The 21,487-nt window shown below is 50.4% G+C and overlaps 3 protein-coding genes across 3 annotated transcripts in view; 1 reads left to right on the top strand and 2 right to left on the bottom strand.

Annotated features, from left to right (window-relative positions):
* Window positions 1–179: 179 nt before the first annotated feature.
* AMH (anti-Mullerian hormone) lies at window positions 180–10,213 on the bottom strand. The gene is made up of 5 exons (XM_024203831.1): window positions 9,564–10,213; window positions 6,130–6,308; window positions 2,748–2,871; window positions 2,186–2,369; window positions 180–1,176 (listed from the first exon to the last, which is right to left on the bottom strand). The coding sequence occupies exons 1-5, from the start codon at window positions 10,192–10,194 to the stop codon at window positions 261–263; spliced, it is 2,034 nt and encodes a 677-aa protein (XP_024059599.1). The 5' UTR covers window positions 10,195–10,213; the 3' UTR covers window positions 180–260.
* Window positions 10,214–12,516: 2,303 nt separating this feature from the next.
* On the bottom strand, window positions 12,517–20,478 carry SF3A2 (splicing factor 3a subunit 2). Its single transcript, XM_024203830.3, has 8 exons — window positions 20,278–20,478; window positions 19,156–19,227; window positions 17,620–17,666; window positions 16,069–16,178; window positions 15,126–15,175; window positions 14,484–14,624; window positions 13,825–13,893; window positions 12,517–13,010 (listed from the first exon to the last, which is right to left on the bottom strand). Exons 1-8 carry the CDS (start codon window positions 20,401–20,403, stop codon window positions 12,675–12,677), a joined length of 951 nt encoding a protein of 316 aa, XP_024059598.2. The 5' UTR covers window positions 20,404–20,478; the 3' UTR covers window positions 12,517–12,674.
* Window positions 20,479–20,595: 117 nt separating this feature from the next.
* Window positions 20,596–21,487, top strand: part of PLEKHJ1 (pleckstrin homology domain containing J1) — a 19,263-nt gene continuing 18,371 nt past the window's right edge. The window contains exon 1 of the mRNA XM_026655080.2: window positions 20,596–20,634. Within this exon, the coding sequence (XP_026510865.1) occupies window positions 20,596–20,634 (39 nt within the window). The remainder of the gene's footprint in view (window positions 20,635–21,487) is intronic.

Here is a 21,487-nt window from a genome sequence, read left to right on the forward strand (position 1 = left end):
AGCTCCAGGAACGCGTCACTTGCGCCGCCCCAGCGCTCTGCTGCCATTGGGGGGCAGATGCACCGGGGGCTGCCATCAGCTTCCCGGAGCGTGACGGGCCCATAAACCTACCAGGGCCAGGGGGAAACAACGAGCCAGTATTGCAGGGGAAAGGCAGCTGTGGAACCAACAGCCCAGGCCACGGCCTCAGCTCAGTCACCTCCCTCCAAGCTCTGAAGGCCAAAAGGACGCCAGGGAGAGACGGGACAGGCCGGGCATCTCTACCGACAGCCGCACTCCTCTGCCACCATTTCGGGGTACGTCGTGACCTGCAAGCCCTCCCCGGTGAAGAGGATGACGTCCTGGCTGGAGTATTTGACGGGCACACAGCAGGGGCTGCGCCGGAGGGGCGTGCCCCGTGCCTGCATTTCCAGCAGCAGCACCGTGTGGGAGGAGTAGCCGGGGCTGCGGGTAGAGAGCGGGCGGCGGCAGGGGCCCTCGCAGTTGTTGGCAGTGTATTCCACAGGGACGATGATGAAATCGTAGCGGAGGTTGATCGTCAGCTCCTGCAGCCGGCAGTAGGCCTGGGGCCCAGCGCTGCGGTTCTGCCGGGACACCTTCCTCTTCTCCTGCCAGTGGGCGCGCACCGTCTGCAGGGCTTTGAGCAGCAGCAGCGTGCGCAGCTTCCGGTGGCCATGGGGCAGCTCCGTGGGGTCGCCGCTGCCCGACCCCAGGGGGTAATAGCAGAAGGCCAGGAGGTGCTGGAAGAGGTCCATGTTGGCTTGAAAGGCTGGGATCTCCCTCAGCTCCTGGATGACAGCCTGGAGCTTCTCCAGCAGCCTCTGCAGCAGGCTCCCCTCCAGCCGCCAGTGCCCGAACTGCTGCTCCAGCAGCGCCTGGCTGTTCTGGGGGAACAGGAGCACCAGGGGCTCGTCCGACTGCACCAGCCGCTCCAGGGCTGCCTGCTCCGACAGGTTGAGCAGCCGGTGAGGAAGCGTCTCCATCGTCTTGAAGTCCAGCCAGTGGTGGAGGCCGGAGGCAGCAGGCGGCTCCCCCGAGGGGCTCAGGACCCTGCTGACGAACCTGGTCAGGCTGCCCAGGAACTGGTCATGGCTGCCGGGCGCTGGGGATGAAGCATTGGCCTGGCCAGCAGCTGCATTAGAGGCCGGCTCCTCGGCCTTGCCACCAGGGGGCGAGCTGCCAGGGAGAGACACAGCGGGTCACAAAGGGTCCTTTATGCGACGGGCCCAACCACAGGCCTGGGGGTTTCCCCTCCCCCATGGGGCCCACCTCCCCCCCCCCCCACGGGCACAGGGCCTTCCCCTCCCCCATGGGGCCCACCCCCCCCATGGGGCACAGGGCCTTCCCCCCCACACACTTGGGACAAGGCACCGCCCGCAGGACCTGGCACTCCCTGCCCCACTCCTGCCGTAGGACATTAGCAGGGCACTGCAGAGCGCATTTTGCCTGACCCAGTCTCCTAGCACCCCAGTGCCCCCTGCTGGGCTCTGTACTGGAGCGGGCGCCCAACCCAGGAATGCTGTGGGGCTGGAGCCCGAGGGGCTTTCTTCATGTCCCACAGGGAGCTCAGTGCTGGCGAATGGTGCCCAGCTGGCAGCCACCAGAGCAGAGAGGGCTCTAGCCACAGAGCAGGTGCAGCCGCATGAGCCTCCCACCCTGGCCTACCAATGCCCCCCTCCAACTGTCCGTCTGCGGGGCTCGCTGTCCCTTGGGACTCTGCGCTGGAGCAGTGACAGGCTGGAGCAGAGGTTGCCACGTGGGCACCTGTCTCCCAAGAACAAGACTGAGAACCACCCAACTCATTTCACATGGCCCTCAGAAGGGAACATGCTGCACTCAGACCTGGGGGCAGCCCCTTCCCCAAGCCACCAGCCCCTGCACCCGCCCCCCCATCTTCAGAAGTGCCCTCGACATGTGACTGGGCTGCCCCCAAAGAAGCCAGCCCATGCAGAGCCCTGGACATGGAGAACAGCCCAGAAAGGACCAGTCTTCTGGGACACTGTCCCCCCATGCCCAGCACCGGCGCTGCTCCAACCTCAGACACTCGGCCTGTCCGTTCTAACCCCATGGGCAAAGCAGGGGTGCTAGGGCAGGCTGAGCTGCTCAGAGCTGACGGCAGGTGACTGGGGGTCTCCCCAGCTGGAATGGCGGGCGCTCCCCGTTTCCATCCTGAAAGCCTGCACACCTGGGCTGTGGGTAAGGGACCGTCTCCACCAGGCCGCCCACTGAGAGGAAGGAAGAGGGGGACGGGGCGTCTGCCTCGCACCGCGGCTTCACCAGCAAGAGCAAGGCTGGGGTCATCCTGGTGAAACACTTCTCGTCAGCCCCGAAGAGCAGTTGCTGGGCCTCCAGGGGGGGCAGGAGGGAGCCTGGCAGGGAGCGGAGAGGTTGGAGAAGGGAGAAATCAGCAGCAGCAGGACGCAGCTTCCCACTAAGGGGCTTGGTGCCCTCCCCAGACACCCACCTAGCCCCTGGGGTGGAGCCCACAGTTGTCCTCACGCTACAGCGGGGGATGAAAATGATGGGGCTTTCCAAAGGTCCCCCAGAGCCCCAGATAGAACCCAGGAGTGTGGGCCGCCACTCCCCCGCACTAACCCCTAGGCTGTACTGCCGACGCGGATAACCCCTCTGTGGTTGCGTACAGCAGCCAATCATGCCTCCCCCCACTGACGCTCGAGACCCCCATGGGCTCCGGGCCCCCCAGCCATCAGAGAACTCTCAGCTGCCCGGGGGGCGCCCCCTCGTACCTCCATCACTGGGACGCCTGAGTGCCAAGGAAACGTCGAAGCTGAGCTGCCTGTGTGAGCGGAGGGCAGACATCACCGAGGCCCTGAGCAGCAGGTACCGGGTGTCCCTGGAGAGGCAGAGAGCCTGCAGAGAGAGCAGCGCCCCGGGTGAGCAGAAGGGGTGGGCGACGGGGGCGACCCTTTGCACACGGACCCGTCCCTGCCTGGTTCCCCCCATACGGTGGGACAAGACTGTACCCAGGGGCCGGGCCTGCAGGGGCCCAGGCTGCTGAGCATGAAGGAATATAACGGACTGTTCGGGAGCTGGAGGGGAACAGCAGTCTGGTCTGGATCTCCCCCTGCCTGCAAACCAGAGGCCTTGCTGGCTACAAAGGCAGCTCTGACTATGTCCTTCAGGGATCTACACACTGACGCAGCATTATAATCTGTTCCTGGCTGGTTCGGGCTTCTCAGCACATCTGCTGAGCGGCTCCCAGGGCTGCAGGGATCAGAGGGGGCAGGCAGGGCCATGCCCCCGGGGAACAGGGCGAGGGGGGCTCCCATCTCTTCAGCACTGGGAGATGCTGGAAAAGGAAAGGGCCAGAATCTGGAGCAGTGGCCACGGCATCTTTCCCCCTGCTCCTCCCTTCTCAGGCTGGGAGTGGCGCTTAGTGCTCATGGCCCGCTCAGCCCTTGGCCCTTTTGCTGTGACTGCCAACAAGGAGCTGACAGGGCTGCCCCGAGCAGGCAGAAAACCCGAGACCCAGCATGCTCACTCCACACCAGCCACAGGACAGCTGGGAGGCAGCTTCCAGCCCCTGCTGACCGGAGATGATTTCACCCTAGTGCTGGAGGGTCAGGGGCGTGCCCCCAACCCTGCCATGCTGGCAATGCTGACGCAGAGCCCACCTAGCCCGGGGCTTGGTTGTAAGTTCAGATTTAAAGAAGCAAGGAGCTTCTAAGCTGCCTGGGATTCTCCCTGTGCAGCCGACTGGGTGGCAGACCCCTGAAGGCCTCCCCCAGCCACGGGGCAGCTCAACGCCAGAGGAGCCTGACCAGTGCTCCAGCATGTCCCGAGGGAGCGCACTCATGTGCCTGCTGTGCCGTGCCCCAGCACAGGTCCCTTACTACTCCACTGACGGCAACAGGAGCTCGGTCGCGGCCTCCGACAGGGCTCCTGTATTTACTCCTTCCCCAACACAGGGCGAAACCCTACAGTCAGAGGTAGCGTTGCCGGAGTAAAGGCTGCAAGCTTTGGCTGGACACGTCTGAACGCCATTAGCAGTGTCTGTATTTATTTCCTCTCAGTGGTTCAGCCTCAAACACGCTCAGTTCACATGTGCGGAGCAGATCTAGCCAGCTGGCTGTGCCCTCCCCCGGGGAGCTGAAAGCCAGCAGATGCACCAGGCTCAGTCTCCTGTAGTGGGATCAGCTGTGACCGCCTCGTTTGCGTCAGCGACGTAAGCGAATCCTGGACGTACAGGGAGCAGCCGTGCTGAGAGAGAAGGCGGCAAGGGTAGGGGGGTTAATATTCACAGGGGTGGTTCCTGTGAAAAAAGTGAAATGGCAAAGGTGTGCCTGTAGGGGGCACTGCCCCCAGTCACGCCCTTCGGCTGCAGAACTGCTTGAGGGAAAGCACTTGAAAAATCTGGCCGCTTATTTTAGTGCCCACATGGCAGCTGAGCTCTTGGAAATCCAGCCCTTCGTGGGCACTTCTGCTCTGAAAAGTGACAATTAAAATGCCTCATCCTTATTCAACAGCTCTGCCCCGTGTGTGTATCGGAGCCCATCCCAATCGGCCCAGCTGTAGAAGACACCGGAGTCTGTTCCCGTTAGCGCTGCAAGGCCAGTCCAGCTCCAGGAGGGGGCGCTGGAGTCTAGTCCTTCATGTGCATCACCCATGGAGCCGTCCGAGATTCCCCTTGCATGGCCAAATTTAGCCTTGGGTTTCTCCTGTCCCACCCCGTTGGCGCCGAGGGCAGAATCTGGCCCGCAGACTCTTAGCGTGGGTGACGGGCCAGGTGAGAGAGGGAAAGTCATTCTCGGGGTACCCCTACACTGCAAATGGCAGCCCGCGGCCGTGAGTCTGAGCCCAGTTCTACAGCCGCCAGCATGCGGGGTTCACGCTCCGAGTCCGGCACGAAAGGCAGCGGTGTAAACGTTGCGACTCAGGCCAGAGCTTGGGCTCTGAAGCCCACTGACCCCCCTGGCTTCAGAGCCTGAACGTCTACACGGCTGCTTTTAGCACCAGAATCCGGTGCTCTGGGACTCGAGCCCAGCTAGAGTCCACAGGTGTAACGCCGGCTAACAGTGTGGCTCTGTGCCCCCCTTCAGTGGGGACAACACGTACACACAGTTACGAGTTGGCTTCAGCCAGCAGAACTGGTCCTTTAGCTCATGCATTTAGATAGAGGCGCTAGTTTTATTCCTTACTGATGACCCAGCCAGGGCTGTCGTTACGAGTTCAATGACCCTGCACGCCCCGTGTGAAGTGAGCACATTTGAGCTGCAATCCTCAACAGCCAATATAGACAGAGCCCTCCGGGGCCATTTTTAGTCGCCCCTCAGAGTAGAACCACTCGCAGCTCAGGCAACTTGATGCATTTTTATCAGTGGATTCATATGGAGACAGAGAGCGCAGCAGGCAAGCAGGGTTGGTGCATCTGCCCCTGCTGCCTGGTTACATGGGATGCCTCAGCCGGGGAGGCACCCTTCCCAGGAGTAACCCCGCCTCTCCCTTGCTGGACACAGCCTGGTACCGATGCTAGAGAGGTTGGAGCATGGGGAGTGCTGGCAGGTGAGTGGTGCTGTCATTTGACTGGGTGATGAATTGATAGTGAGCAAACCCCCCCCCCACGGAAGCTGAGAGCTCTCTGCCTGCCTCACCAAGGAGCATGGGAAGTTCTGGCTGCACACAGAGATCCCTGTCCCCTTTGTCTTTCCCACAGTACTCAGTTTGGATGATGGGATAAGAGCGCCACCTACAGGAACACCAGGGACACATCAAATCTCCACCTACATCAGGGACTCCAAGAGAATCCATGGAGGAGGTGGTGGAGGGATGGGCACCAGTATCATGGCACAAAATAAAAGTTATGGTGCAAGGTGATCTATGCAACCTAAAGCAACGTGCTTACTTGGTTGGTAGCCTGTGCCAGTCCCAATCCAGCTCCTAGTGTGGGGACCTATGCTGCAAAAAACCCCATCATGGCAGATGCTCCTTGCTCCTTGCTAGCAGCAGAGGGGGCCAAGGATTGACTGGGCCATGGAAACTGAGCCCTGTTAGTGATCTAGGACAAGGCATGTGGGGGGGGGAGCATGCCCTGCCACTGCTCAGCTGTGCCTGCTCTGCGCATAGCAGTTGGGAACAGATAAAGAAAGCCAGCCTTGGGCAGCTGCTTACCTGCGTCTGGTGCAGCCCTTCTCCTGCTGCCAGGAGCTTCTCTCTTGCTTTGCTGCCCTTCCTTTCCCTGCTTCCAGGATAAAACACCAGCAAGGCAGACTGGAGCTCTCCAAGTGACCGCCCCACGTCCTCTTGAAAAGCCAGCTTAAACCTGAGCTTTGTCTCAGCATCCCACTTCACTGCCAGAGAAAAGCCAACACAAACAGCATGACTCTCTCTGGGTAAATGGAAATACACCTTAGCATGCAGCTAACCTGTGGAACTCCTGGACACAAGATTGTCAGAGGCACACCCCATCAGTAAAAAGATTTTGAGCACGCACCCCCTGCCGCGCTGAAACAAAAACAAAACAAAAAAAAGCTGCTCGGACTCCCACCCGAACTGCCGAAGCGCTCCTCCTGCCGCGCACCCCCAGGGATCCCCCAAGGATCCGCGCACCCCCCTTTGGAGACCACTGCCTTAGAGGGAAGCCATGTTTAGCACCACAGTTCTGATTCCGTTCAACAGAGGGCAGAAGACTCTCCCACACACGCTGCACCCTGAAACCTTCCCCCCTTTTCAAACTCTGACCGGTCTAGTTTCTCCAGGCTCTCACTCCTGCTGTCTGACTTTAAGATAGACCCCTGGTGCCCCCCCAGAGATGGCTCTCCACACCCATAGCAGCCTCTGGGGTAAGGTGTGATGGGTGTGGTGATCCTGGAGAGATCAGAGCATTAGAAAAGGCATCAGAGCCAAGATTAAATTGAACCGGTCCTGACGTCCAGGCCTCTGTTCAATCCAGCAAGCCACATAGCCTCCATAAACCTGGTTTTGCAAGAACGCCCTTAACTTTGCATTAATTAAGTGACATGACTAGTGCTAACTAGCAAAGGCAAGTGATAATGCAGCAAAATATGGCTGAAGGCTTAGGGGACACCGTTTTGCTAAATTGAGGGGCAAATTTGTTTTCATTAAAAAAAGTACAAAAAATGGTTAACAGCAAACGCTGCCTGCTGTTTCGCAGGCCCTGGAAAGCTTCCCCAGGCCAGAACTAACAGATTATTCAGAGCCATACACAATAAATACAGCTGTCCTGGGAGCAGTTATAGCATGGTTTCTCTCACCAAGTATGCCCAAGATTTCTCTGTCTGAGAACAGTAATACAAAGCTATGCTTCAGGATGAACTGGATAGCTCGGGGCACTGCCGCCCAGGGACAGCCCTTTTCAGCTCTGTGTTGCTGGTTCAAATCCAGCCCAAGTCAGAGTTTTCAACAGCTGCTGGGTGCTCAGGGACGCCAGGCAGGTATCCATGGAACAAAACCCAGCTTCTGAGCCGGCCACCACTGTACAGGGCAGGCTCAGCAGAGAGGCCAGAAAAAATGGATGTGCCTTGGAGACCGAATTCCCTTTTCATCCATGGACATGATCCCACCCCTGAGCTGGAGAAGCAAAGCGAGGGAACACTGACATTGCAGCTGCATATGACTAACCCGATGTCAAGACCTGAAGGGCCCCATTATGATCATCTAACCTGACCACCTCAAGCCAGCACTAAGTCTTATATATTTAAATATGCTGTTGGCTGGGTGTAGGGGAGTGGGAAGAAAGTTCACCCACTTTAACTAGCATAGTTCTCAGCCAGGTCAAAACCTTGCCCATGCTAGAATGCTGCTGGTAAGAGATCCCTCAGACAGATGTGGCTGCCAGGGTGAACAGGGCCAAAGACAGAACCTCACTGATTTAGGAGAGTCTCAATGTTGCCTTTTCCTCACAGCCCCCCCAGGGTAAGAAGGGGGGCTACGCCTGGACAGATCCATTCACATTTGCCTGCTTAAGAGTCCTCGTGCCATGTACTGCAAAAGAGGAACGGCAGGGTTTTTACACAGGCAAATTCACCCTGGCAGCAAGGACTGAGATATGCTTCAAGAACAGGATTGGAGACATTTCGCAGGAGATCGACACTACCGGGGGAAGAACAAGAGTGAATTGTTCTCAGCAATCGGCTCTCTCGAGGATTTTAGGCCAGGCCCCCCGCTGGGGTATGAAGAGCTCCTATGAACTGGGTCACTGCTAAGAGGAGGCAAAAACATTGTTGCCACCTTTAGGAACATATCCTCTCTCCCCCCCCCCCTTTTCTCCAGTAAGAGAACATGGTCTAAACCAGTGGTTCCCAAACGGGGGTTCGTAAACCCCTGGGGGTTCACCAAATGTTACAGGGGGTTCTCCGGGAAAAATTCCCTAATGGTGGACAGAGCTGTCCCTAGGGACCCCAGGCAGCACGGGGACTTCCAAGAGCTAAGCAGATCAAAGCAAACATATCTATCACACTGAGGAGATTTAAACTTCACGCCTCCTTATAAGAAATGGAAAGGGAGGTGGACATTTTTTGCTGTTTTTAAAATTAAATAGGCAGCTAGTGTTGTTTTTAAATTATTATGAAGAACAAGTTTAAGCTTTGTTGTAATGTGCATTGTTTGCCTGGACTGCTCAAGACCTGAATGCTTGTGTAGGAGGAACTCTTTGAGTTGGCTTCTTAAATACCTTCATGCTGTTTCACATCTGATACTCCTTGATGAAACATAGGAGTCAGAGGCGCCAGTATGGGGGGGCGACGAGGGTCATGTGCCGCCCCCTCCATGGGTCTCTCCCCTTTTTTTCCATGGCCCCCGCGGTCCCACTTTTCCGGCAGTGCCCCCCCAGGCCCTAGGGTGCACAGGGGCTTTGCCCCCGCACCCTTTTTTTCTACTGGCGCCTCTGATATAAGACAGGGCTCCTAACAGGCTTAATCAAAAGTGATATAAGCTACAAAAGTGAGATCTTGGAAGAGTTGCCGTTTTCATAATGTAATAAAAATACTGTAATGATAAATTATAAAAGCAGTGATCTTGGAAATATAAAATTTGTTTTTATGACGTGCTTATTACACACTATTTATTAATTATTATTTATGTTAAGGTAAGGGAGAAAATCCCTGGAAATATTCATTTTTAGGAGGGGGTTCATGAGACTTGACATTTTAGTGAAAGGGGTTCACGGGTTGTTAAAGTTTGGGAACCACTGGTCTAAACTGATCCTTTGGATTTTACCGTAAATATTGGAGGAACAAGTGAGATGGCCCTTGAGGGCCAGGAACAAGGGCAGTGGTGGAGTCCATTAACCCAGCAGCATTGGAAGTCACAGCAGAGGATGGGAGGTTGTTAGGGATGGGGGGGGGGGACACACTCGAGGTGATCACAATTCAGATGGTGGCTAAAGACAAATGGGAAGTTTATTGTACTGATTAGGTAATTTCGACTCAGAGAGGGACTCCCCTTCCCTCCCCCATTTCATCTTCTACCAACCCCTCTCTTCGGTGTGCAAAGCAGTATTTGCTGGGCAATACCACGCGTATCAACATGGTATCGGAGCATCTCTCTCAACCCATCAGTCAGTTCAGGGGTCTCTTAGCACATACCTTCTTCAAGATGCAGCAGAAGGAACCTGTTCTCCCCTGGGTCAGCCAAGTGGGCACTGATGCGTTTCAGAGACAAGAGAGCAGAATGGGCCTCCCCAGCAGGACAGATCCCAAAAGTCTCCAGCCGGCCTTGCTCCCAGCTTGAACGTCTCACCACTTTGAGGAAATCGCTTTCATAGCTGGTAAGGACCCCCACGACTTCCAAGTGGCTCTGGCCCAAGCCGTACCGCCTGCCCATTTTCACCGTGCACACTGGCCCTTCCAGCCCACCAATGGGCCAAGGGGGGAGGCTGGAATCTGACCCCAGAACTGGGAAAACTGCCTCCTCAGAGATGAGCGGAGGGCATTTTGCTCCTTTGGCATCATCTCCTGGCTTGTCACTCTTCAAGAGGAGACGAGTAGCAGTGGTGGCCTTGGGCGTCAATGCCATTAAGTTGAGTTCTGCTCCTTCATATATGCTCCCGTCTTCCTTTTCTCTCCGCTCCTCTCCAAATCCCAACTCCTTTGAAAAGGTTATTTCCAGTTCTTCAGCAGGTGAAAGTCCTCCCTCGACACCTCCTTTTCTTAGCAGAGCAGTTGAGGGGAGGAGCAGCAGCAGGCACTGCAAAGCCATTCCAAGCACGGGCCTCATGTTCCAGCTCTGAGCAGCTCTAAACTCCGAGGCTAGTTACTCGAGTGCATCCCTCGAAACACTTATGTAAGGGGAGGATTGCATCTCCCGTTCAAACAAAGTGACCTTGGGTTGACAATGCACAACACACCTCCCTTGAGAAAAATTCAGAGGCCAATGTGCTATAAAGGAGGGAGGGCCGATTCAAAGGAGTTTTTCTGTTCTATTTTTGGCATTGCATCTAGTGCTTGGAAATGTTATAAAATTAAAGCTGTTTACCTTATTTGTAGGGATGCTTGTCCTTGACTTAAGATGTTTTTAAAGAAGGGTGTGGAGAAAGAAGGCCAGTCCGGCTTGAATCTTCACTGGGATTGGCAGACATTTCTCTTAGGACTTGAAACATCCAGGAGGTCAGAGTTGCTTAGACTGGATGGAATGGGTATAAGTAGGGGGAATGGGAAGAAACTGAGAGAAGGTAGGTTTAGACTGATCAGCTCTCTCTACTGGGAAGCTTCCCTTGATTACTGGGAGCACCAGCTCTTCCATTCTGCCGACTGTTTAGAGAGGTCACCTCATAAAGATTCGCATTCTATCTCCTAGAGCTGGAAGGGACCCTGAAAGGTCATTGAGTCCAGCCCCCTGCCTTCACTAGCAGGACCAAATACTGATTTTGCCCCAGATCCCTAGGTGGCCCCCTCAAGGACTGAACTCACAACCCTGGGTTTAGCAGGCCAATGCTCAAACCACTGAGCTATCCCTCCCCCCAGGAGTTCCAGTCCAACTCCTCCCAAAAAACTAGGAGCATCAGGAAGGGGTCTCCCAAGGGAAGAAATGGAAGCCTCAGACCTTGAGACAAAAACTGGACTGGATTAGAGAACATAGGGAACAATCCTGCAATACCCTGTCCCCACTGGGCCATAACTACTGGCAACGTCTCCTTTTTTTTACCGTCTCTGATACCAAACGGCTAAGGCTGGCCACCACATCTATTCCATGGAAATTTGATGCCCATGGGTTTTTAAAAAGGTAATTGTGTCTTCAAAACCAAGTTCAACACACAGCCAGACCTTTCTGTTGGTCTATTCTGTGTGCAATACTCATGAGCTAGATACAGCACAATGACTCTCAATCTGCAGCAGCGCTGGAGACCACGGTCTGGGAATAGACCAAAGGGCTTGTTTGCTCAGAGTTCTCTTCTACTGAGAGACTCACAAGTGACAGCCTCCAACCCATCTCAGGGTAAGATATTTCAACCTGATAGACACAGATTCAAGCCACAAAGGCTATTAAGATGCAGGTTTCAGGGTACCAGCTGAGCACCAGCTCATCTTAAGAGAAATCCCTCTTACTATTGTTCTACAAGTTAAAAATCGCACAATTTTCATTTTAAAACATACGTTTGTGGCTTTGTCCACTTCGAAATTCTATTTTACACTGACCTTGCCCACAGCTGTCTGACACAAGCCATGTAAGTTCTCCGACAGAATCACTGTACAGCTTCTGCACTGGAACAGGAGTCCTTGTGGCACCTTAGAGACTAACAAATTTATTTGAGCATAAGCTTTCGTGGGCTACAGCCCACTTCTGTAGCCCACGAAAGCTTATGCTCAAATAAATTTGTTAGTCTCTAAGATGCCACAAGGACTCCTGTTCTTTTTGCGGATACAGACTAACACGGCTGCTACTCTGAAACCTTCTGCACTGCGTATACAAGATGCAGCCATAGACAGCCCACAAGGCAAAAATCTACTTCTATCAAAAGTCTGCTGAGACACATATGGCCAGATCCAAACCTAGCAAAACAAGTGCAACTGCACTCAAGTGAACAGGGGCGGAACTGTCTCAGACCAACTCTGAATTTGGACCACACTGTACATGCTCATCAGAAGGCCAGTACAAGTTTAAATTCTGGAGTGGGTGAAACAGCCAAGGGAAAGTCAGCTGTCATGGAATCCCACAAAAGTTTTTTGTGGGTGTGTGTTGGGGGGGTGGAGGGAAATGGATGATGATCGTAAGTGCCAATGTAGAGCAGGGAACAGTCCCCAAATGCTAGGACTCCCTTGCTGAGCAAAAACAACACTGGGAGAAGTGTTGTGTTGGAGCTCATGAGACTGAGCTGATGTTACTTCAAGTACATTTAATTCATGGTTACTTCAGTTATATAGTTGAGATTTCATGTGAATTCTACTTATTTTCCCAATGATTGGATTATAACTTTGAATATATACCACTAAGGATAGCAAGGCTGACAATATTTTCCTATCTACCCATTTTCTTGGGCCCTTTAAGGCTACTAATGGGGAAATACGGGCAACATTCTTAATCCAAAGAAACAGACGTAGATACAGAAAACAACATAGAAAGCCTTTTAATGAACCTACAGGATTCAGGCAAAGCTATTAGCATATAAAAAGGACAGAGATTTCCCTCTGAGCCAATAATGGTTTGTAATTAAACACAAATCAAAAGGAGTCCACTGGGAAAAGAGTCCAGGAGGAGCTTCAGTTGGAAGGAGGTGGGGGGGGAATAGTTCCTGGCCCCTCAGTGGGAAGCGGTGGTCTCATCATGGGGGGCAGAGGAGCAGGGGGATGTACCCCAGGAGCTGGTGGCAGCTGAGGTGGTGCTGGGGGCGGTACAGGTCCAGAGGGAGGCATAGGTGGCAAGGTCATGCCGCCTGGAGGAGGAGGTGGTGGCGGCATGGAGTCCGGGAGAGGTGGTCGTGGGGGCAAGCCATTCATCAGTGGGGGCGGTGGAGGCCTCTTCACGGTGGGGGGTCCAGGAGGGATGCTCTGGGGAGCTGGGGGCTTCTCCATTTTGAAATGGAACTGAAGGAAAAACTAGGGCAAAAAAAACAACAGGGACAGATTCAACCAACAAACCAGCTTGGGAACCTCATGAGGTGGCTGCCCCACCATGTTCTCTCCCAGGACCCCAAGAAACACAGAGTTAACCATTGAAACATTAGGCTTAATGCTTCCAGCCTTAGGTGTCTGATCACATCACACTCAGCCTCTCCATCCACAGACAACTCCTGGGCTTGCACCAAACAGTCCCACTTCTCATTCTACATACTCCGAAACACCCTCTTTGGATGTTAATTGATCACTACTCGCTTAGTGATTACTCAGAACCCAATCGCTATTTATGTCACCCCATCCCTGCTGTACTGTGCCCAGCCTTCTCATGTATATACTGTGTGGGCACATCACCCCCACAGTCGCGCGTGCAAGTTAGTGGCAGTGCATGGTGCTACTATGTATTGGTCCCTTGGTGCTGCCCCTTTAGTAACTCAGATGGGCCAAGGAAGTTCACGTCACGGGCCAAAGACACATTAGACGAGAGAGACCGAAAACGGAATTTTGAGCACAGGCCCAAGGAAAGAAGAACTCCAGCACACAATGTCTTTGTGCTCAGGGTCCTTAGGAAACTGGGTAAACGTAATCAATCAGCCAGACCCATCACCAAGCATTCAACCCACACTGGAGATTGGTGTTCGGAACCTGGGCTTGCGAGAGGCTCAGCACGCCAGCACTGAAGGAACATGAAGTATCAGTACTAGTATACTGGTAACCAACGGCCTGTGCTCCCCCCCTCCCCCCGTTATCTTTTCACTCCCTCACAAAGAAGTGAGAAATATGAGTCACCAGCTACCTGTTTGGTTTCTCTGTTCCAGTGGGTCCAAAACTTTCCTTCTGCTTTGTCAATTTCTCTGCTTGGCACCTGTAACAAAAGGAGTAAAGAACTATTATTAGCACCACCAGATTAGCTCCATGCCCCCCCCCCTTTTTTTTTAAGCACTAGAGCTACAAGATAAACAGAGCTATTCCCGGCTTTTGAGAGATGTGCTAGTATCAGACATTAATAGACAGAGGGGAGGAATTAAGTCACTTTCATATCTGCCAAGGGCAAGTGTATCGACAGAAAACGGCTCCTCCTAACACCTGCAAAAAAGGACTCGGGAGCACCTTTCTGTGCTAGAGGCAGACAATGCCTCGGCTGCCCAGATGGCCTGGTTTCCATGCTCTCAGCCACATGCCTCTGTTGATCCCAAAGGGTGGTCCAGAAGTCTGTGCTCGCCCTCCTCTTTCAACACTGCCAACCAATCCCCCCATCCACATAGGCTCGATGGAACAGGTCTACACTGCTCTTTATTCCCCACTGTGAGCCCAACAAATGCAGCAAATGCATGGGGTGGCAGAGAGACCAACATGCAGGAGGTCAGACTAGGTGATCGTGGTGGTCTCTTCTGGCCTTAAAGTCGATGAGACACATTCTCAATCACTATTAGCCCATAAGCCCTTAAATGGTACCTTGAAAGCAATGGTTTCATAGGGCTCTGCGGCCATCAAAAGGTATTGCCAGCGTCTGTCTGGGGGCTCAATCCTTTGCTCATATGCAGACATGAACCGATGTCTAGGCATGATGGTTTCAGCAATCTCTGGGTAATCTATCTGTGGGGTGATATTGCAGCATGAGATACAGACTCACTCCTCCCTCCTTCTCTCAGCAAAACACTCCAGGCTATAAGGAAAGGCCAATACACATCCTTCAAATGGAGACGTTAGTACATTTACTGCTGGTGAAAGAAACCAGCTTGACAGGCTTGGTCGTGGATTCCTACAGTCACCCAATCTAGTTACAGCATCATCAGGAGCAGTACCAGCAGTGAGAGTCTCCCCCAGCACCAGTGCCAATGTGCCAAACCGCAGTCCTACAGAGACCATCCCTAGGAACAAGAGGGTTGTTCAGTCTCCAGGGCCCCTTCAGTCCTCAGCCCGTGTCAAGATTATTATAATGGCTGGTTTTTATCGTGTGGGAACGTGTCTACCAGGAACTGAGCCAAGACCCACAATGCCAGTCTCTCTTTTCTAATGCAGCCTGCTGGGAGCTTCCAGCTTAGCAATTCCTTTACTAGCATCTCTCAGAGGGATGCGAGGTGAACAGTACCTTACCTGGAAGAGGAGGCTCTGTTGGCCCATTTCTGGATCTCTCTGTTTGGTCACTGTAATAGAACAATGAAGGAGTTCAATACAGCAGTGGTTTCAACCTGTGGTCCGCAGACTATGTCTAAGATTTCCAAAGGGGTCCGCACCTCCATTCAAAATTTTTAGGGGTGCACAAATGAAAAAAGGTTGAAAACCCCTGCAATACAGCATTGAGGCTGGAGTGACACTAATCCTATTTTAGGAACTGATAGTATTGCAAATACCACTGTTCCAGAGAAACTACAATTGTGCGAACATTCAGAGTCTTCCAGTGTTCTTAATACTCTACATTATTTTAACCCAAAGTGTTCAGCTATACATATAGCACCAGTGAAGTGCAGCCACTTCTGGGGCAGAGGCAGAGAACTGGCACACTGCAAAACAAGTGGAGATAGGAGGACACAAAATGGAAGAAGCAGAAGGGAAGTTTTGGCCAAGAACACAATGACAAAGCCTCATTTCTATGAAATGTGCCATGGGATTTTTTTTTAATTTTTAATAAAAATGGGTGGGCAAATTTGAGACTACAAATCTCGTTAGTGATCCTCAGCATTTGTGGAAAGAAAGGGGGACACTTATACTCGGGGGAGCAGCACAATGGTAGGTGACAGAGGAGAGCCAGATTACATCTGATGTTGTTCACCTCCTGCATCACTGATGCTGTAACAGCTGAAAGATCGTGACTACCAATGTATTACTGAACAGGCCCTTGCTTGACTGCCAGCTGTAAAGAGTCATTCTATGGGCAAACAAAACAATGCAAGGAGAGAGGGACGAAGGCCTATAACTTATGACCAGATCTGCTAAAAGGCTTATTTATAATTAATACCCACCCACTGCATTGCACTTCAAGCAAACACCAAAGAGCATGAGGTACCCTGATGCAACAGACATGCCAGTCACTAGCTACCTTTATAACCTGGTCGTCCAATTTTCACAAACTTTTTCACTTCCACTTTGACTTTTTCTGGTGCAGGTTGGGCAGGGGCTTCTTTAGCTTCCTTGGCAGCTCGGCGAGCCCTGAAATCGGGAGAGGAGAAGGTCATCATCTAACTACACCTAGGAACGTCACCCTTCCAATTCAGAGGAATCCAGCCTTGAAACCTTGCCCTCCGTCTCTTTCCAACCCTTTCCCTGATACAGAGAACTACAGCCCCTAGGGCTGTGAATTCGAACCCACCACTGCAATGGTGCTAAACCAGGAGCTCCCATGTGTGTCACATTCCACTTAGCACATGAAGCTGCTCCAGCTTTCAGGCTCCTGCCAACTGAATCAAGGGCACTTCTGTTATTTAATTCTGTGGGTGAATGTAGTGCCTGGGAAATTAAGGGCTCAACAGCACTGGCTTGAGAAGGACATACTGAGGGGAGCCCCGACCCCTCTGCACCAAGCTCTTTATTAGCATTAAAATTCTATTTACATATTTATTTTTAAAGAGATAGTATGGTCCAGACCCAGTACTCCACTCCGTCAATCAAGGTTAACTGTGACCCACGGTTTCCCCTTAGCAAAGGCTGTCAACTGAGCCACACTGAATAACCTTAAGCTGAATGTGGTGTCTTGCCACATGGATTAAAGGCTCCAGACATGAAACGGTATTTAATCGAAGGATTTAGACACTGCAGTAATGGAGACTGTATCGCGCCACACAATCTTTTGTTGTATTTCTCCTCCCAACACTCCTGTGAGGCAGGGAACCATGTTTTACATTTTAGAGTTGGAGAACTGAGGCACAGACACTTGCTCAAGGTTACCCCTGAAGTCCGTGGCAGGGCAGGGGATTAAACCTGGTCTACCACATCCCGGGCGAATGCTTTAACCAGTGGGCCACCCTTCTTCCTAGGCTAGCACCCTGAGCCACTGCATCGCTCGGCACCTTGGAAGTAAGCTTCTAAAATGTCATCCAACAGCGTAGCAAACTTTCACACTCTACGTTCAAATCCCCCACGCTCATGAGCTTTTGCTCACTTTCAGAATGCTCTAAAGAAAGTTATTTTTGTACTGCAGAAGACCCATAACTTGCTTTGTTAGGTCATAGAATTAGCCAGCATATAGATCACAACTGTTCCATGCCTGCTGTTCCCTACAACATATTTGTCTTTTAGTGTTGTCAGGTACAATGTGTTTTGGTGTAACAGCTTCCCAGATATTCCTCACCATCAGCAGCAACCCCTTGCATTCAGCCACTTTAATCACTCAATACTTAAGAATAAGACATGAGACGGAGAACAAGAACTACTTAATGGGCTGCACCCAGGGAAAGAGGGAAGCTTAAAAACCAAACCAGACTGTTTCACCTCCTGCACACAGCAAAACTAAGTTTGCTCTCTGATTTCTACTGCAAAACAAGTAACTCGGGGATGAAGTATTTGTTAAAACTTATACCCAGTACATATTAAAAGAGTAAGTGTGTATTTTAAAATGTCCAGAGACTGGAAAATGCTGTAGTTAAGAACTTACAAATTGGTCTGATGCTTTTTCCCCTGGGTATGTGCTAAATAGCTTCCCTGCAACAAAACAAGACATAAGAAAATGAAATATGACAGTAACCTGGGAGGTATCCAGCTGTCACAGATGAGATACTATTGGGAGTTAAGCTGCCTTGTGAAGGAAACTAAGGAACGCTGACATTTTAACCTTTACAGCATAAAAGGAAAATTTATTCCTCCTCATAATTGCACCGAGGAACTGGAAAATGTATATTTTTGTTTTCAGGGCCTCATCCATCCCTTCCACAACCCAACTCTCAACCACCAATCCCTTCCTCTCCTGCATGTCCCCAAGAAACCCAACCCTCCACTTCTCACAACTCACATTGGGAGGTCTCGCCCCTTTTCCCTCCCACACATCCAATGGTCAGTTCGGGAACTGGCAGTCAGGTACAGACCACACAGGGAGTTGTGGAGGTATTTTGACAGCGGGGCTGTGGGGTGGTACTTGCTTCAGACAAGAGTCTGGATCTACCACTCTCCCTCCGTGAAAACCAACCCCAATTCATATAATTATGCTCCTTCTTACAAAGAAACCGTCAAGTTAATCAATTTAAAAAAACAAACAAACAAACAAAAAAAACACGTCTTTAAGGTACTTCTAAACTTTATTATTAAAAGTGAAATAATATGAAATGGCAAATTTACTTATTTTGTTCTGTTTCTCAGCAATCACTTTCTAGCTTGCCTGCACTAGCTTTGTGCTGTGGTGCATTGCAAACGCAGTCTAGGTTTTTCAGCCTAATAAAACCTTTCCATTGTTTTTTTGAATTTTTAATTCATGGATACATTTCTACTGGTCTTAGGTATTATAAGAACCTGTTGTCACAAAGTGAGATACAGGGACAAGTTTTATCCAGTGTCCTCCAAAACTAAACAAAAAATAGCCAGTTTGTAGGAGTCATCCCCTTGGAAATCAGACCATCTCTAAGGGGTTACATCTGAAGACAGCACAACAGTGTCTCTATTATACTCAACAGCAGAGTACACAGAAGACCTAAAGACATTCACTCGAGCTTGATGAATAATTGAATTTGACCCACTGGAAATTTATTCAAATACCAATCCAAACTGTTCTTGTGTTGGGTGAATTCAAAGGAAAGCCCTTTTAAACAGAACTGCTCTGAAGGCGAGCCCACATTAACAAGTAATGCTGAGAGACAGCACAACATGAAAAGATATTGCATTCAGAAATTCCTGAGAGGTAGCTAACATTTTATTGCTTTGAAGATGGATGCCAGTTTCTGTGCTATTCTTGGATCTGCTCCCTAATAATGTTCATATTTAGGGCCCCCTTAACGTCAACACCATATTTTGTATAGCAGAAGAATTTGCACTGAATAATGTGTAGAACATGCACAAAACCAGAGCACCCAATCTACAGCGTAAGTTTAAATGTGCTTTACTCTCACCGCCCCCATAAGCTCTGAATCAAACTTGCCAGAACCCGATGCAACTCTAGAACGGTGGTTTTTCACGAAGATCAACAGGCAGATGCTCAACTCACCTCATTGTTGTGCAGCGTTAGGCAGAGTTTGCATTCATAAGAACCCAAGTGATTTTTCATAAAATAAGGATCCTAAGGAGAGGATAAGAACAAGAACTGAATGAGAGAAGTCACATGCAAATATGAGCAACCTGCACTACACTGAATTTTCAGACAAAGGTCATTAGTATACCTAAGGCAAGATCATTTCTGGACTGGAGAGAGGACTCTTAGGCTCACTGATTTCAATTATGAGACTAACATTCCTTTCAGAAGGATTAAAAACAATTATTTGTTAATCATCAACTGCATGTTCCGTGCTGTACAAATGACAATAGGAAAGTATGGTCCTGTCTGGAGAAGTCTGCAATCAAAGTAGGTGTACTGTTTATGTGATCAAATGACAGTGTTTCAATTCAATCTTTAAAACCCTTCACAACAGGTCCGAAGATCAGAATTCTCTCTCTCTAATCCCTGGTCCAGGATCAGCACTTAGAAAAAGATTGTTGGCCCTGGCAGAGTTTTACTGCTCTGAACAAATCACATCTAGCATCTTCAAGTTGCATTATACTGGACTTTAAAGTCAGTTACATCATTCTGATTACAGTCTTGCATTATCTCATATCACTTTCAAGACTGACTTGATTTTAGTGCCCATTACATGGAGAAAAGCTAGAATTAAGAAACAATGTTTTATATTTTTCAGAAAATGGGAACCCCAGTTTTTGGATCTAACTCTAAGCTTGTGAGGTAACACCCACTGAACAACCATATCAGATCTGAACTAGGAGAGGGCTGGGGTATGGGTGAGAAAGAAAAGAGGATTATTAGAAAAATCATATTTAGCCCTAGTAGTCGGCAAGATAATACACATGAAATTACAACTGATCCTTCAGTCTAGTAGTGGGTTCTTTTTTGGTACTGACCTTGGCCTGAATATAGCAAGTCCTGGAATTTGGCGCAGTGTAATACTCATTCCCTATGCCCATTAACATATTACTTCTTTAAAAGTTGAAATCTATTTTTATTTAAAAATATTTTCCTGATCGCCTGTTCAGTTTATGGCAATCCTGTTAACACATCTCTTTGGTAAGATTCAATAGGTCTACTTCTCTTTATGTACATGATGAGATCAAAGTTCACCTTGTTGATGTCAATCGTTTCCAAAGCCAGCTGCCGAAGCCTCTCTCTGCGGTCTCGGTTACTTTCTGAAGATGAGGCTACGCCTCCACTCCCAGTTTTACCTCCAGGGCGATGTTGAAAATCCATGATTGGGGCTTTTGCACTTCAAGTGACTTAGGTGAGAAAAGGAATCTGGGAAAAATAAAGAGTACAATTCACAGTGAATCATTGTTATTTAAAGACTACACTATGTTCCTTCGTTGGCAGCTGGATTGCAGAGAGCGCCCAGCGGAAGCGGTCAAGTGTTGAAGTGACTCTGGTTGAATTTCATCTCTTGCCATGTTCAAACTCCAGATTCCAGAGCAGCCTTTGAATAAGGTAGTAACCAATTCTCCTGCTACCAAATTCCCCAAGATCTGCTAGCAGGCTCTCTCTCATCCGACCTGCCCACCAAGTTTTCCAACCGAATTTCTCCAGCATAAACCCCGTCAACAGACCAACTCCCATAAAAAGCCTGCTGGCTACTATGCACCATAGGAAGCGATGCAGGATCAGAATCAGCACCCTCAAACAGCACTAGCACACCTAATACAATGGCTCGATGGGAGCCTCGGGCAGTTTCACAGGTGATTTCATTTTCCTGGCTACTTTTACATATTTTTCTCCATTACAAGATTCTGCATTTTTGCCTGATATATTTAATAGACTCAAGAATGAGGCAAAAATGTTTGAAAGCTACTAGTTAATTAGTGGGCATGTTTACTGGCCCAGATCTGTGTTGTAAAAGTTGGACATGTAACACAATTTGAAATTCAGCATGGCTACAAATCATTGATTATTTGTGGTAAGTACTATATCTTGCATTGCCACGTCAAGTATTTTATACATAAAAGAACCAAATGATACAAGAACTAAACAATAAGCAGAAAAATACTGGACATCAACTATAAGCAAATTGGGGCAGACACCATGTCATCAGAGGTGTTTGTACATTGCTACTTGAAGCGCCAAAGCATTGGTCCTGAGTGGTGGCCTCAGGGCACAACTGCACGATAACATAATAATTCTCATTAACAGCAGCTTGCTGTGAATAAGTGTACAGTTAGCATTGCACCAATGAACATGCTTATTTCTGAGTTGCGTAAGTAGTCACAGTGTACATCAGTGGTTCTCAAACTTTTGTACTAGTGACCCCTTTCACATAGCAAGCCCTTGAGTGCGACCCCCCCCC

This window comes from Terrapene carolina, unplaced genomic scaffold (genome assembly GCF_002925995.2).
Source record: "Terrapene carolina triunguis isolate 2854851 unplaced genomic scaffold, T_m_triunguis-2.0 Scaffold194, whole genome shotgun sequence".
Classification (NCBI taxonomy): domain Eukaryota; kingdom Metazoa; phylum Chordata; order Testudines; family Emydidae; genus Terrapene; species Terrapene triunguis.